Source organism: Callospermophilus lateralis, chromosome 1 (assembly GCF_048772815.1).
Source record: "Callospermophilus lateralis isolate mCalLat2 chromosome 1, mCalLat2.hap1, whole genome shotgun sequence".
Classification (NCBI taxonomy): Eukaryota; Metazoa; Chordata; class Mammalia; order Rodentia; family Sciuridae; genus Callospermophilus; species Callospermophilus lateralis.
Window position 1 is genome coordinate 12,283,819 of NC_135305.1, and position 16,783 is coordinate 12,300,601.

General features: G+C 42.9%; 1 protein-coding gene across 1 annotated transcript; it reads right to left on the bottom strand.

Moving 5' to 3' along the window:
- Window positions 1-2,794: 2,794 nt before the first annotated feature.
- Window positions 2,795-3,721, bottom strand: LOC143402363 (taste receptor type 2 member 41-like). Its single transcript, XM_076859801.2, has one exon. It carries the CDS (start codon window positions 3,719-3,721, stop codon window positions 2,795-2,797), a length of 927 nt encoding a protein of 308 aa, XP_076715916.1.
- Between the last annotated feature and the right edge of the window lie 13,062 nt (window positions 3,722-16,783).

A 16,783-nucleotide genomic window follows, 5' to 3' on the forward strand; every position in this document is an offset into this window, starting at 1 on the left:
TTCCTCTTTTAGTCTAACAAACTCTCTTTCATGCTTAAGAGGAAGGAGTAAGTGAACCAACCATTTATACTGCTGCTTCCCTCAGTGATGGCAGATTCCATAGGCCAGGCAGAATTTAAGGTAGAGAGTTTAAGGTAGGGTTCAAAGAGTAAAAGAAGGAGCAAGCTGGAGGATATAGACTGGAAATTACTTAGAGTACAGAGAAATGTTAGAAGCGACAATGAATAAACAGATCTCAAAGTTGAGAATTGAATGAAGGTGTAGTGAGAAAGTGTCTTCCACTGTCTCACCGTTCTGTTTTGTTTTTTAATGAGAAGATACCATACCATCTGAGTAATACTCTAAAAACTCAGCAAAAATAAACAGAGCACCCTTGGTGTTTTTTCTGTCATCTATGAAAACAACTCACATCTGATCTCATGCCACATGTCAAATGGCAAACCCCTGGCTAGACAGGTCCTGTCTGTCAAAGGACGGATTTAAAGTCTACTTTTCTGATATTGATTCACAAAACAGAGCCTAAATATCACCAGAGACATTTGCCTTGGGAAAGCTTTTAAACTTTATTTTTTTCATGGAAAATAAATCAGTGCAAAATAAGAGCAAAACTTGGGGCTCAGAGTCATGCCACGAGCAATGGTTTAATCTCCTGGAGAATAAAGGAAGAGGAGGAGAACAGCAGGAACTGGAGCTGAGAGGTGTTTAGCATCACTCAGAGACAAGGGAGGGGCACCTGGGTATATGGCAGAAGCTTGTTCTGTGGCCTTCTGAACAAGCCTGGGAACTCACAGACAAAGCTTCCCTGACAGCAGAACGTCCCTGCTTCTCCCAAGGAGAATAAGCCCAATCTCTTGTATTCAAAAGAAAATCTCCTCCACGCCCCGCCCCCACAGCAGGCTTTACTCTGGCATGTCCACGGCCCAGTCACGCAGGGCAGTGGGATAGATTACCAAGAGACCAAAGAAAATGTCCAGAGACTGTGCACAAGGCCTAAAGCTTTACTGAGAAAGTCTCACAGGGATGGTCCAATAGCAACAGGCTGACAGATAGCATGCACTGCCTCCTCTCCCTCATGGCGGGTTTTCGAGTGGCAGCCAACTTGGCGAGTGACACATATCTCCTCAGTGACCCCAGGAGTGCTCCATTCACCAGTGAAAAAGGGGCTGCAGAAGCAGTGACACCATCACCATAGCTTGCTTGCATGACCAGCATCCCCAGAAGCAACGGTCTAAGCATACTTGCAATAAAGTAGCTTTTCTACTGCTAACACTGACTTTCCCTAGTTCCACCCCAACACTGTGTAGGAGAGAAAGCAGTGTCTTTCAAGATGATATGCAACCATTCGTGTAGAAAGACACAGCAACGACGTAGTGTTAGTTAATAAGTTAGTTGGTTACTTAGTGTTAAGTGGTATAGAGTACAGCAGTATATAGGTTCCTTGATCGGCTCATTAGTTAGAGATTAGTATAGAATAAAGTACCTCTAGAAGGACACACCTAAAACTGAGAGGAAGGCCCCAGAAAGAAAGAGATGGGAAGAAGATATTCTACATACACTCTTCAATACATTTTGAATTTTTAGCCATGCAAATGTATTACCTATTGAAAATCTTTCAGTCAGAAATGTAGAGTCATTTGGCCAAAGAGCAGAATTCATAAGCATGTGTCCACTTAGCATATACCCTAATCAATAGGGAAATTATTTGCACTCTCAAAGGAGATTAAAATATATCCCTATTAGGAATCCAGATGCAAACTAGTCTCTGAAATTCACACATTGACACCCTTTAGCAAAAACTTATAGACACCCAAATGTAATTAAACTTCTTTACAAACTATTTCTCAAAACATTTGGAAAGTAACTGAAGCAAATTATTTTAAAACAATATTTAAACATAAAATTAAACAGGGTGATTCTTTTTTGGAAAAAAAAAATATTAAAATAGTGTTTAGACAAACCAAATGAAATTCTTGAGTCTTTGTTTTTCTGAATACAAAGTACATGTTTATTCAATTCAGATGTGACTCTGTGACATTTGCTTGAGGGAAGAAAAAGGAAGTTCCCAAAGACAGTTTGAAAAGGGAGAAAGTCAAAATGTGTCTTTTTCTAAAGGAATAATAAACATGAACCACTTCTGGCTGCCACTCAAAACTTCAGAGAGGAGAAAATTAAAGGCAGAACAATGCAGATGTTAATGAGAAAAGAGACAGGGTGGCACAGAGAAGGTCTCCAGTGATCTTCATAAAATTAAAACCAAGTAGTCCGAGTTCCGCAGGAGAAGAAGGATGTCCATGGAGTCAAGGGCGATTAGAACTCCCAGCCCTGGCCCTGCTGGCCCCAGCGAATTGTCCCCTGGGGCTCCCTTGGTGCTGGTTACATTTTCCCCAGGGACGTTGCTGCTTCTTCAGGCACATCTAGTTTTGTCGTAGACACACATTTTGTCTTAACTCTCCAGTAGCTAGCAGACATGACGTGGACCAATTCATCAAGACTTAATTGAAGGCTTCCAGATAAAAGGGGGATACAAACATAAAAGCAGGACAAACTTTCATATTCCAAACTTCTGGGAAATACTGGCTCTCCAGGGCTCATGGGGGCCCCTTGGAATAGAGTCCCAAGGAAAGGAAGCAGTCCCAGGGAATTCTCAGGCCTCCCTCCTCCTTTCCTTCCCAGAGGAGGAACTCCAGTGCGATCCAGCCGTCCCCTGCCTGTGAAGACGTTTTCATACGGAGCCCTGGTTCTGTCACCCTTCCCCGAGTCTCTTCTGGGGGTCTAGACACAGAGATTGTGCCACCTAGGTCACCCGGAAGCCCCTGGCCAGGAGAAGCAGCTTCCTGAATACACCTCGAAGCTTGAGGTTGCTGAGGATAAGGATGAAGGGGTGGACGGACATGCACAGGTAGAGTGTGATCTGCCACGGCCAGTACCACGGGCTGTCGGAGGGAATGAAGACCGTGGCATCAATGACCAGAGACACGAATGACATGGCATAGAGAAGGAGGAAGGAGATGAGCAGCTTCAGAGCTCTGGTGTGAGCCTGGGAGCTGGGGTCCCGCACGTTGTGGGCGCTGTGCTGCATTCTCCGGATGTGTCTCCTCAGAGAACTCATCAACAGCAAAATGGAGACCAGGAAGAGAGAGCAAGGAAGGGACATGGACACGAGTTTCAGTGGCATGAAATAGTCAGTTTCCAGCCTCCTGTTCCACTCCCTATGGCTCATGTTCCCAGAAACTTGTCTAATTAAGAAGTCTTGATACATATTGTGATTCCCCCAAAAGAACAGTAGGGTGACCACAAAGGAGATCAGGACTGAGCCCAGAAGGAGCCAGGGCACCAAACCCGGGAGCCTCCACTTCAACCAGAGGAAGGTGGGGTGGGAGAAGTTGGCAATCTTTATACAGAACAGGACACTGAGCCAGGTGCTGAACCAAAAGGTGGCTGAGTTCATAAAGTCCCAATGCAGACAAACGATCTGTCGGGTCAGACTTTTGGTGAACTCAACCGGGTGGAGGAAATAGTTGAAGACGTACACAGGTCCAAAGCACTGCTGGGAGAAACGGGAAACACCCAAGCAAAGGAGGATGGTGTTGGAGGGCGGCAGCCTACCCCGTCTCAGCCACTCCCTGCTCATCATCAGCACGATGAAGCCGTTGGCCAGGCTCCCCAGGAAACACAGCAGGACAAACAGCAGCATGAAGAAGACTGTCAGTGCGGGCTGCATTTCGGGCCCCCCTCAGTCACCGCAGACACCTGGCCCCTGGCTTCCTCCCTGCCCACAGCCCTGCTCTCACTTCTTCCTGGAGGTGCAAGAAGAGTGGTCCTGCTCTGCATCTGAGCCAGAGCTTCTCAGAGGGCAGGATGCTCGGGCAAGACAGGAAGGTTGCGCTCTCCTAGAGAGAAAAGGTATGGCTCAGGCAGGATGCAAATGTCCCCTGGGCTCAGTTACCACCGGGCCTACCCGATTCCCCTGATTTGCCTCCTCTGGTTTTGCCTGCAGGCTGCCTTGGTCACCAGAGCAACAACGCAGAGGAGCTGGGTTCCAACCTTATTCCATCCATCCTTGGGCTGTGTGAACGGTCTTCTTCCCATTCGATCATTCTCGTGATAGATAGACAGATGAATAAATAGATAGATCATATACAGAGATCTCTAGATATCAGATGTAAAGAGATAACTATTTTATACACTTTATATTATTAATAATATATATTTAATATATGTTTTAGAAAGCATTTTCACTTGCTGTGACCAAAAGACCTGACAAGCACGGTTAGAGAAGGGAAAGTTTTTGGGGGGCTCATGATGTCAGAGGTCTCAGTCCATAGAGGTCTGGCTCCATCCCTTGGGGTGGAAGAGTGGGGTGGAGGGAAACGGCTCAAGACATCACACCAGAAGGAGAGAGAGAGAGAGAGAGCTGCTCAACCAAGACAAAATATATACGCCAAAGCCATGTCCCCAGGAGCTCACCTCCTCCGGCCGCACCCTTGAACATGAAGGTGTTCTGCTGTCCTCCAACACGATCCTCCTTAGCTTGGGTGTTGCCCGTTTCTTCCAGCAGTGCTTTGGTTGTACACCTTCAACTATTTCCTCCACTCGGTTGAGTTCACCAAGGGTCTGGCCCCACGGTTCATTTGTTAAGTTCTTGTGTCTGAGTTCTCTCCAATAGCTGGCAGCCTACTCGACTACAGTGACCACTACCAGGGAAGTAATATACCGACTGAGTTACGACTTTCATAAAGTTACCGCTGGTTACCGGTGAGGAGTCCTTGCTTCCCGGAATGCTGAAGTATAACACCAGAGAAGCCGTGGAGGAAAGTGGAGAGTGGAAAGTGGAAGCTTTATCAAAGGACAGCAGAAAAGACTTCTCCCCGGAGGAAGAAGGGGACCCGAAAGGCGGAATCTGTGGAAGGGGGAGGCCTTCCCTTTTTTATAGTGAAGGTCTTCTCTTAGTTCCCCACACTCCTGTCCTTTGTTTCCCTTTATCCTGCAGGGATAGAATGCAGGTGGGAAGGCCAAAAGGTGGGAGATAGGTGGGCTGGAGGAGTCATCTGGGCAGGAAGGACCTGGGGTGGTTTGATTAGCACCTCCCTGTTTGCAGGGAGCTAGTTCATTAACAGTTCCTTAGGATGGGTTCCGGTCTTGGAGACATTAACATTTCAATTTCCCCAGGTGTTGTTCTGGTTTCCTGGACTCCATTCTCAAAAACGGTCTCCATATTAGACCTAATGCTCCATATTAGACCCAATTTACCTAACTACACTAACTACCTATCTTTAAATCTGGCTTCAATAACCCCACCACTTCAACCATCTTGCATTGTCTCACACATGAGCTTTTGGGGGACACATGTCTATATTAAAGTATATAGACAAGCATAGGGTGATACCCAGGAAAAACGTGACACCAGGGACTGCCGTCTGAGCTGAGCTTCCCATCCCACATCTACTCTCACCCATGACAGTGCCGGGCTCCCAGAACTCATTCATTCAGCATAACGGAAGCCTTGTTCTCCTTGACAGACCTCTCCACTCCTCCGTTATTCTGACCCGGCCACCACCGTTTCCACTCTGCCCCTCCGTGAGCTCGGCTGTCGGAGACGGCACATGTAAGTGAGGTCGTGCCATGCTTGGCTTCTGGATCTGGAGTACTGCACCTGGCGTCATGTCCTCCAGGCTTGTCCATGTCACTGCAGTGGCAGGATCTCAGTTTTCAAGACAGGAAAATGTCCCCCCATGTGTACATGCCATATTTTCTCCTCATTCATAGCTTGGTGGGTGGCTCTCGCATGGTTTTCGTGTAGCTACAGTGAATGATGCTGCAGTGAACGTGAGAGTGCAGAGACCTTTTTGGCTACTGATTTCATTTTCTACCGTGGTTTGAATAGGCTTTGCACCCACCCAAACTCAAATTGCTGCTTAGTCCCAATGTGGGACTAAGTGTTAAATGGCGTTGGAAGACTTTAAGAGGTAAGTAGTTAGTTCATTAAGAGGGATTAATGCCTTTCTTGTGGGAGTTGTTGCTCTTGTGGGACTGGATTGTTTACTTAAAAGTATAAAGTGAGCCTGGCATCTCCCTCCGTCTCATGCACATAAGCTTCTCTTCCACACACACCTACTTGCCTTCCTCTTACTGCCACGATGCCCTCAAGAGAAGTCAAGCAAATGCCTGTGCTATGTAGGACTTCAAAAGCATGAGCCAGAACAAACCTCTTTTTTTTTTTTTATAGCTTATCCAATCTCGGGTGTTTTGTTATAGCAATAGAAAATGAACTATACACTCAAAGTGCAATTGCTGAGTCATATTTTTAATACTCTGAGGAAATATCATATTATTTCTCATTATGATTGTACCAATTTACTTTCCCATAAATAGTATAGAGAAGTTTCTTGTATCTGCATTCTCTCTAGTAGTTAGTCCTTCAAATGTTCTTTCTCCAAATTTTTCTAAAATTATTTGTTCTAATGTTAGTATATCCTTTTAGATGATGACTTTATCATTAAAGAGTCAACTGAGAAAATTAGTCATACAAATAATGTGAAAGTTGTTACCCCAACAGGATAAATATATTGTCATCCTTGATGTCCATGGGGGATTTTTTTCATAAAGTCCTATAGTACCAAAATCCTCAGATGCACAGGTCCTTTATATACAATAATGTAGTGCTTGCATACACTACATGCACACCTTCCTGTATGCTTCAGATCATCTCTAGATGACTTACAATACCTAATTCAATGTAAATGCTATGTAAATAGTCATTTTGCTATATTTTGGAGGACTAATAACAAGAAGAAAAGTCTATACATGTTTATTACAGATATGATATTTCTCAAATTTTTTCTATCTGCTATTTATTGAGTCATTGGGTGTACAAACCATGGATATGGAAGATCTATTGTATTTAAATTAATAATCCACAAAAAAGAGAAATCTCACCTAAGTATATGTACATATATACATATATTTCCTATGCTGTTTGCATGAATTTATTTACTCACTAAGCAAATATTTATTAAGCCCTATGTCTGCTGAGAAGGATCTAGTGAACCAGGCATCAAGATCCCTGCTTTGATGAAACTTGCAGTCCAGTAGAAAGTAAATGATCGTTACCAGACACTTGAACAAGACACTTTCAGATAGTCACTAGTTCTCTGAAAAAAAAAAAAAAATTGGAGAAGTAAGTTTGCTGGAGAGGGAACAGCTAGCTGCTCCCGGCCGACCTACAGGAGAGGGTGCAGAGAAGCCTGGGAGACACTTCACAGGTGACATGAGGACCGAGGGGCCAAGACAGGAGAGCCTTTTTTGCACAAATGTCCATACTCATGATATTACTGACATAATTTTCTCCATTCTCTTCCACCATCCCTTCAAAGTTCATTCAAAGGAAGAATCTTCCCCTGAGAAGAAGTAGGAACTCCAGAGGATCAAATAGATTATCCCAAGGTCACTTCAAACCACAGAACAGCCTGGGGGCAGTCCAATAGATGAATACTAGATAACTAGATGCCTGCAGCTCCCACCCCTGTGAGATGGCCTAAGGCAGGGGGAGAATGGAGAAGGGGTAGCAAGGGCTTTGGACAAGTACCAGAAGAATATGACTTCATGGTTTTCAAGCCCCGAAAATGACTGATGCTCACCTTCACCCTCATGGGGAATTTTCTGAGCTCTGGGGGTTTTCCTACTGGACCCTCTCTCCTGCCGTTCCTTTCACAGGGGAAAAAGCATATCGATTTGTGCAATCCTTAGTGACTCCTTTCTCAGACCTTAGGCATTTGCAATGAAATTTTATCTTCTGGAGCTTCCACAAGTCACCAGGCATCCTTATTTGGTCAGGTCTCAAAAATACCCTCACATGCATACTCCCCCTGAGTCCATTTGTGGTGCTATAACAAAATACTTTACAAGGACAGTTCTAGAGGCTAAAAGTCCAAGATCAATGCTAGCAGATTCAATGTCTGGTGAGGGCTGCTGTGTCTCAGACACGCCACCTCCTGCTGTGTCTTCACATGGGGAAGGCAGAAAGGGAAAAAGGAACAAACCTAGCTCCCTCCGCCCCCTTTACAAGGGCTTAACTCCATCCATGAGGACAGAGCACTCATGAACTATCACCTTCTCAAGGCCCCAACTCTTAATACTGTCATATTGAACATTAAGTGTTAATACACAAATCTGGGGGGACATTCAGACCCCAGCACGCCCTCATGGTCCACGGCTGGCCTCCTAACCCTACCCCAATGGTTTCAATATAACTGTACTCTCCTGATCCTGTCCCCCAACTTAGCCAGCCTGTCCATCATTCTCTAAATCCCCTAAGCAGAAGACCCAGTCCTCTATGCCTCCCAGCTAGTCCAATGACACTGTAAGCCTTGGTAGTGTCCCCAAAGAGCTCCTGACTAACTCTAGTTTTGAGGGAAGGAGGAAGAATTCCTTGTCTTCCCCTCAGCGGGATGTAGGATGGGACTCCGCACAGCCTTTTCCAAATATTTGTCCTTGAAAAATCCTCCCTCCTTAAGTGCCCCAACTCTCATTTTGCTAAAGGATTTCAAAAGTTTAGAACAGTTTTAAGTCCATTTCCTTTGAAAATCTGAATATAGTGAACTGGCAGAAATCTCATGTCATTAAATGTTAAATGACACCTGGTAGAAGTCACAATGTTTATCAACTGTGCTGTTTTAAAAAGTAAGATCAAGAAAGTCGTACTGGTGCTGGGAAGGAGTTGAGATATTATTCTAGTGTAATTAAAAGACATTTGAGGGTTTTAAACAAAGGGGTAAGATGATTTAATTTTTCTTTTTAAATGGATCCTCTGGGATGTTGTGCAGATAATAGAATTGGGGCAGACAGGGATGGAAGAGGGCAGTCATAGGCCATGTTCAAGCAAATGGTAGCCTGTTGTCAGGTGAAGAAGTGACAAGATGCTGGCATATTTTGAAGGTAAATTCAATATAATTATCTGGTAAATAAGAGTAAGAGGCAGAAAAAAATCAAGAATGAATTCTAAAGTTTTGGCTTCAAAAACCAGAGAAACTTTCTGGAGTCATTTACTGAGCTGAGGGAGACTAGGAGAGGAACGTACTTGTGGGAAAATATCTGTTTGGGTCACGCTGCATTTGAGATGCCTGTTAGATATCTAAGTCGAGACATGAGGCAGACAATTGATATGTAAGTCTGGTGTCAGTGAAGAGCTAAGGCAGGAGTAACAGGTTTGGGAGTCAGCAACACTTACCTGGTATTTAAAGCCATTAAGTAGATGAGATCATCGAGGGGAGCGATATAAACACTGTCCAGGGCTGGGAGCAAGCCTTGCACCTTCAAGCTCTAAGGGTTGAAAACCAAATATTGGCTGAAATTTAGCACCAGCAAGACATGCTTCCCTGAGCAACTCGGGGACAGAGGGAAGAGGAAACATCAGGGTGGGCAAGCCCATGCTGGAACGGAAAATATGCAAGGAGATTCTAGATCTCCAAGGTGATTTGCACCCAAGGTTATATGCAAAGCTCTCTGTGGAGAGGCCTGAAGAAGACAGTGCTAGCATGATCGGACATTCAAGAAGCCCTTAGGTTGCAAAGCCAATCTAGCACAGAGTCATCAGGGTGGAGACTGACCCCTCTCCATTGATTTCCCCACTGATTATCCCGGAAGAGACCCACTTCTCCATCCACTCGACACAATCCATCATCACATACTGCCTGTCAGGCACTAGATCAGGCACACACGCACAAAGATTAAGACAGACACAACACCTTTTTAAATTTATTTTTATGTGGTGCTGAGGTTCGAGCCCAGTGCCTCACACATGCTAAGCAAGCGCTCTACCACTGAGCTACAGCCCCAGCCCTAAGATTCTCTCTTGAGAGAGAAATACAAGCAGACATTCAGTGTGATAAATAATAAAACAATGATCGTTAATTTGTACTTAGAGCTGTTAGACATCCCCATACACTATTCTAAGTGCTTTAAGTATATTAGTATTTTGATTTCATAAAAAATGAATTTCAAAAATGATTCTGGACAGTTAGATGTCCACATATGAAAAAATGAAGTTGAACGCCTTCTTCATGTCACACCAAAACTTTAGCTTAAAGCGGATCATAGCTCTAAATGTGACCACTAAAAACTGTAAAGTTCTTAAAAGAAATTATAGGAGTAAATCTTCATGACCTTTGGTTAGGCAAAGCCTTCTCAGGTTGATACCAAAAGTTCAAGTATCTAAAGAAAACATAGGTAAGTTGGATTTCACCAAAGTTAACAATGTCTATGTTTCAAAGAATACCATCCACAAAGTGAAAAGCAAACACGTAATGGGAGAAAATATTCACAAATCACATATCTGATGAGGAATCTGCATCCAAAAATGTAAGGAACAATTCAACAACAACAACAAAAAGTAATCTAGTTGAAATATGGTCAAATGAATTGAGCAGAAAGTTCTCCAAAGACAATATAGAAAATGGCCAATAAGCACAACAGCAGATGTTCCATGGTTGTTGGTCACTAGAGAAATGCAAATCAAAATCACAAGACACCACTTCACATCCACTGGGGTGGCTAAACCCAAAAAGAGAAGCAACGAGTGTTGGCAAGGATGGGAAGAAAACAGATGGCCTACACAGCTGGGGGATTATAAAATGGTGCTGCAGCTTTGCCTAAGTGCTTGGGATGCAGCTCCTTAAAATGTTAAGTATGGAGAGATCACAAGATGCAGAACTTCTATGCCTCTGTGTACACCCAAGGAAAGTGAAAACATGTCCACACAGAAACTAGTACCAGAATGTGCATACAAGCATTGTTCACACTAGCACTGAAAAGTAGAAACAGCCTGAATGTGTGTTCCCCAATGGATGATCAGATGAACAAATTGTGGTACAGCATGAACTACAATGCTATTTGACAATTAAAAGAAATAAAATGATGATGGATGATTGTACATGAGTTGTGACTTTTAAAAAGCTGTTTTAAAATGATAGACATATCAAAAAGACACCGAGGTTCTGCCTCTAAGGGTCCTACTGTTCAATTTTGGGAAATTCTGAGCATTGACAGAACTTCTTATAGTTGTATCTACACAAGGTGGCAGAGTTAGGATTCCAGTGCAGTCAACCTGCCTACACAGCCTGTATTCTTCACCATTACAATATGTTGCCTCTGCAGAGCATTAAGAATGCACAAAATCTGATGAGGTGTAGAGGGGAAAAGGTGAGAGAGGGTGGACATTGGGAGGTCTTGCAAGAAGATGAAATGCTTAACTTGAATCTTGCATTTCACATAGGATCTAGCAAAGCAATCGAGGATAGAAAGGGAGGGAAGTAGACTAAGGCAGAAAGATCATGACAAGAAAAAGCACAGGAAGTGAGATATCTCAAGCTTTTTCAGAATGGCAAGACACGAGGAGAGGTTGTGTAAGCAGGGGAAGGAGAGGGCATATGTCAAAAGTTGATGTCCGAGGGGCAAATTGGAGCCAGGGTACAAAGTAGAGGATATGGCCTTATGCCATATTTCAACTATATCCTGAAGTTTCCAGAAAGTCATTTTTGAAAATTTATCAATCAAAGAAAGAAAATTCTACATTGGAACACATTTATTTTTGCTTTTGTGTCTCTCTGGGCCCAGTCACGGGCAGGGTGCTTTTTGGTACTTGAGCTGAAGACGAGAATTTTATCACCTCTGCAGAGTCAGCATTGCTCTTTCATCCTGGGAACTGGTGACTGGAGGGCATTGGGACACAGCCCCTTCCATATAGGTAGGCGCTGGTGGTCTCACAGGGGCCATCCCATGGAGGTTCTTCAGACAACCTCCCGGATATGCTATCAGCAGGAGAGGTGGACCTGAGGAAGGGTATGCCATGCGGTACCTGTTACAGGAAAACATGTAGACTCTCACGGTTTGGATGTGAGGTGTCCCCCAAGAAAGTTTGGAGGTGAAATGATTGGGTTATGAGTTTTGACTTATTCAGGGTGTTAATTCCCATCAGTGGATTAACTGAGTGGGAACTGTAGGCAGGTGGGGTGTGGCTGGAGAAGAGAAGGTGGGTTGACAGGGGCATGCCTTGGGGGTTTATATTTCGTCTGTCATAGGGCGTGCTCTCCTTGTCTCTGCTTCCTGGTGCCATGTCCCCAGCTGTTTTCCTCGGCCACACTCTTCTGCCATGATATTCTGCCTCACCTTAGGCCCTGAGGAACGGAGCCAGCTGTCAATGGACTGAGACCTCTAAAGCCGCGAGCCCCCAAATAAACTTTTCCTCCTCTGATTGTTCCTGTAGGTCTTTTTGTTGCAACAGTGAAAAAAGCTGACTAAAACATAAAACATCAGAAACTCGCCTTCCCCACTCTAGAAGAAATAATTTGGTAAACATTTTAGAGTGGATATAGACCAGGGCAATGAGGACCAGGAGTCAGTGGTAGAGGCATTGACCATTGTAATTTGGGCATTAGAAGTTAACAGTGGTTTGTCTGATAATCATAAATTTTCGAATCTAGACTTACTAGTTACACTTATAATTTCTCAGACTATTTAAACCATATGGGTTCATTATTTGTAGGAATGGAGAACATTTATACCATCATATTGATTATCCTAACTCTAATAACATTCTTTCGTCAGGTACCTAATTAATTCTCAGCTCAAGCTTACAGCATCCTACTTTGCCTTTGGACTTCTCCATCTCCCTACCCACCTACAGCCCCCAGGGTGGATTCAAGAACGCATTCACCATGTCCCCTTCTCCAGTCATGATTCAGTGGTGGGCAGGGACCCAGCCTCACCAACAGATTATTTTAAATCCAGGCCAGAGTATGGGGTCAGGAATGGGCATCAGACCCACATGGGCCAACCTAAGTTTTCCCTACAGTTTGTCAAATGAACCCTACCAAGGGAGACAGTTTTCCTTTCTCTGGAAGCATGATCTCTAGCTGCCAGCTATCATCTTCTGAAGCCACATGGAAGAATGAATCTGCAGGAAGAAGCCAAAGGAAAGCCAAGGATGAAGACCTGAAGAATCTTTACACATCATGTCCAGTGGAAACCCTCTGGATTTCTAAGCTACAAGTGTCAAACATTTCTCCTTGCTTTCTTGACCTAGTTTGGTTTTTTTTTGCCACTTGTACCTAAAGGAGCCCTGGATAATACCCAAGGAAGAAAAATAAAGTATATAAGTTTATTTAGAGAAAAATAATACAGCACATGAAGAAACAAGACTTGGATTATGCTTCTGTGATGCACAGAATTCTAAGATGACCCCACGTTTCCCAGCTCCTGACTTGCATGTACCTTCTCCTGGTTTTCAATCAAACACAGACCCAAGTACTGCTGTAAAGGGATTTTGCAGACGTCATGAATGTCCAAAATCAGTTGACTTTAAAAAAGATATTATCAGGCTGGATATAACTTAATCACATGTGCCCGTTAGAAGCAGAGCTTTCTCTGGCTGGTGGTGAAGTCAGGAAGACACAGTCTGTCGTGGCCTAAAGCAAACATCCATGTTGTGGATTGTCTGTGAGGCTTACAAGGCAAGAAACTGATGACTTCCAAGAACTGAGAATCATTCCCAGTAGATGGCTAGCACAAATGTGGACTTCAGCCTTACAGTCAAGGAAAAGAATACCCCCAGGAATCAGTGAGCCTGGACAAGGACTCAAGTGCCAAATGAGAATCAAGATCCCAGCCAACACAGTAAGACCCCAAACAGGGTTTCAGCCACACAGAGCCTGGACTGCTGACCTACAGAAATATGAGCCAATGAATAAATATTATTTAAGTTATTGAGTTTGTCATAATTTATTATTCAGCAACAGAAAACTAATACAATCTCTTTAACTAGCTCTCTAAAGCTGACCATTAATTTTTAAAATACTTAGAAAGATATAGTATATTGTTATCTCTGTATTGTTCCCCAATATTTAAATAAAAAATTAAGACAATTTTGTAAATAATTTTGTTATCTAGATGCTCACATATGATATTGGCACCAGGGCATCTTAATTTGAAAATCTCATCCTTGTTTAGAATCTAATAACACATAAAATGACTATCACTGTCAAGCACTGTGCTAAGCAATTTACCTTGATTATCACATCGTATTCTGACAACAAACAGTGAGATGGGAATTACCATGATTACAGATAAGAAAATTTATGTTCAAAGAGTTTAAGTGCCTTCCTTAAGCTTGCTAGAGAAAGATTTTCTAGCTAGATATTTTCATTCTGAATCCTATGCTTTGTGTGTGTGTGTGTGTGTGTGAGAGAGAGAGAGAGAGAGAGACAGAGAGACAGAGAGACAGAGAGACAGAGAGAGATTGAAAGAGAGAGAGAGAAAGAGAGATCATTGAATGATGCAAAGCTATACAAAATTATGTGAAATAAGTAAACATAACACGTATTCCTAAAGTGGCGGTCAACAAATATGGTGCCTGGGACAGTCTAACATAACATTTGTCTATATGCAAACATAAAGTCAACATACATGAAAGCATGCTTCTTGGTACATACTGTTATAATGGAGAACAGTGCTTTTCAAGAACCTTGGGTAGGACCAGCCTGTGATGGCCTCTTTGATGAGAAGAATTGGAATGTTTACAACAACAGACTTCATAATATGAATTGCAAAAAAAATGAGCAAATATATCAAAACTTTTCTTGGAAAAAAATATTCAGACTCTGTGCATATCCAGACTGTCCTGCTGGGTTTAAGAATGGAGAGCACCCCTGTGGTAAAGCAGTTCTGAAACAACATCTCCAGGTTTGTTTCATCCTGGTTCTATTTAAAATTGCTGTAAATGATAATGAAAGTATGCTTAGTTACTAATTTAATAAAATATTTTTACTTCTAAGCATTATGACTTTTTTCATATCTTACACCATTACTTTCTTTTATTTGTGGGCCTAAAACTTTGCTATCTGTGAAAACAAATTGATGATTTATTCTATCAAATGGGAAGAATTGTCTTGCTCTCCACTCGTTGTTTGGTATTTTTCATACTTTTGCATGTATTTTTATATTTCAAAGTCTCTTCCCACATGCATGGAAACGTCTTCCTGTGCCTGTCATTGAAGATCATACCATATTTTAGAAAAAATATAAACTTATTTTCCTAATTTTGTGAGATTGTGTTGGTGTTTGCTATGCTGGAATTGCACACTTTGTGGAATGCTCCTCTGTAAGCACAATTCCAAATGAGGAAAGATGACTGGGATGAGTGATGAGTGCTGTGATTATTTCTGGACAATAAAAAAAAAAATTGTTTATAATACTCTTTTTTTCCAAGTTTTTTGCAATGATCACATATTGCGAAAGAAAGAAAGGAAGGAAGGAAGGAAGGAAGGAAGGAAGGAAGGAAGGAAGGGAAGAAAAGAAAAGAACCCAGGTGCAATGACGCATACCTGAAATCCCAGCAGCTCAGGAGGCTAAAGCAGAAGAATGACAAGTTCAAAGCTAGCCTCAGGAACTTAGTGAGGCTCTAAGCAAGTTAGCAAGACCCTGTCTTTTAAATAAAATATTAAAAAGATCTGGGGATGTGACTCAGTGGGTAAGCGTGCCCGGGTTCAATTCCTGATATCAAAAATAAATAAAGAAATAAAGAACATGCAAGTTTTAAAACTGATATATCACTTGTGCTGATGCTAGGGTCTAAGTTTGTCCTCTTGGATTCCTACGTTGCAATTTGATCATCAGGATGATCGTACTGAGAGAATGCGATGATGTCATGAGAGCTGGGTTAATGTCCCCATAAAAGAGGTTGAAGGGAGCACCCTTGTGCCTTTTTTTCTTTTACCATTTTTACTCTTTCATCTCTTCCGCCATGTGAGGATGCCACTGAGAGAAGTCACCAGCTATGGAACAGGCCTTCATCAGTCAGGAAACTTTCCAGAGCCTTGGACTTAGACTTCCCCACCTCCAGTACTGTGATGAAATTCATCTCTGCTGTTTATAAATTGCTCCGCATTGGGTAGTTTCTTATAGCAGCAGGAATCAACTAAGATGCATTTAAGGCAGACTAAATAACTACCTCCATGTTAACTTCATCCTGTAAGCACCTGTTATTGGAGAGTAGCAAGAACTGATTGATCTGGAATGGGGGGTTGAAGGATGGGCATAGCAGGGCAGAACTGGTAGCAGTATTCAAGTTCCCACCACGCTACAGAGAAGCATAGTGATCTTTTAAAGACTTAGTTACCGCTGTGTTCCTGCAAATCCTCTATGTTGACTAATTGATCCAATTAAACCTTCCAGCACACCTGCCTCCCTGCCTCTGTAAATGCACACTGCCACTCAATGACCAGCACAACCACCTCACCTCCACCAGGACAACCTGAGGATTGCAACTTCCACTCCCATCCTACAGACAGGATAACGGGCACTGCTGGAGATGGCGACCTTCTGAAAGTCAACATTAATAGGAGACAGAAAGAATTAACACTTAAACTTAGGTCTCGATTCCAAGACATTGGAACATATTCTTGAAGCCCTTGTGCCATTTGATTGAGTTCTCCTCACAAGTCTCATGCCTCAGAAACCCTTCAGTTTCCAAGAAAGAGACCAAAATAAGAACCTGTCATCCTTCCCTTTCCAAATTTTTGCTTGTTTCTGGAGAGGAGGAGGGAGTCCCTAGTAGAATGCTAAGTGTAGCACATTAAGGCATTCAAACCCCACTTGCATCTTGGGAATCAGCTGCTGGAGGGACTTCACTAGCCTATTCCAAATTCTCAGATTCTGACCTCACAGAATTCCCTAGTTCATGGATACCCTTGACAAATGTCAACAGAAAGCAAAACAAAGAAAGCTTCTTTAA

Coding starts and splice junctions, on each gene's coding strand:
- LOC143402363 (XM_076859801.2), bottom strand. CDS start 3,721: ATGCAGCCCGCACTGACAGTCTTCTTCATGCTGCTGTTTGTCCTGCTG.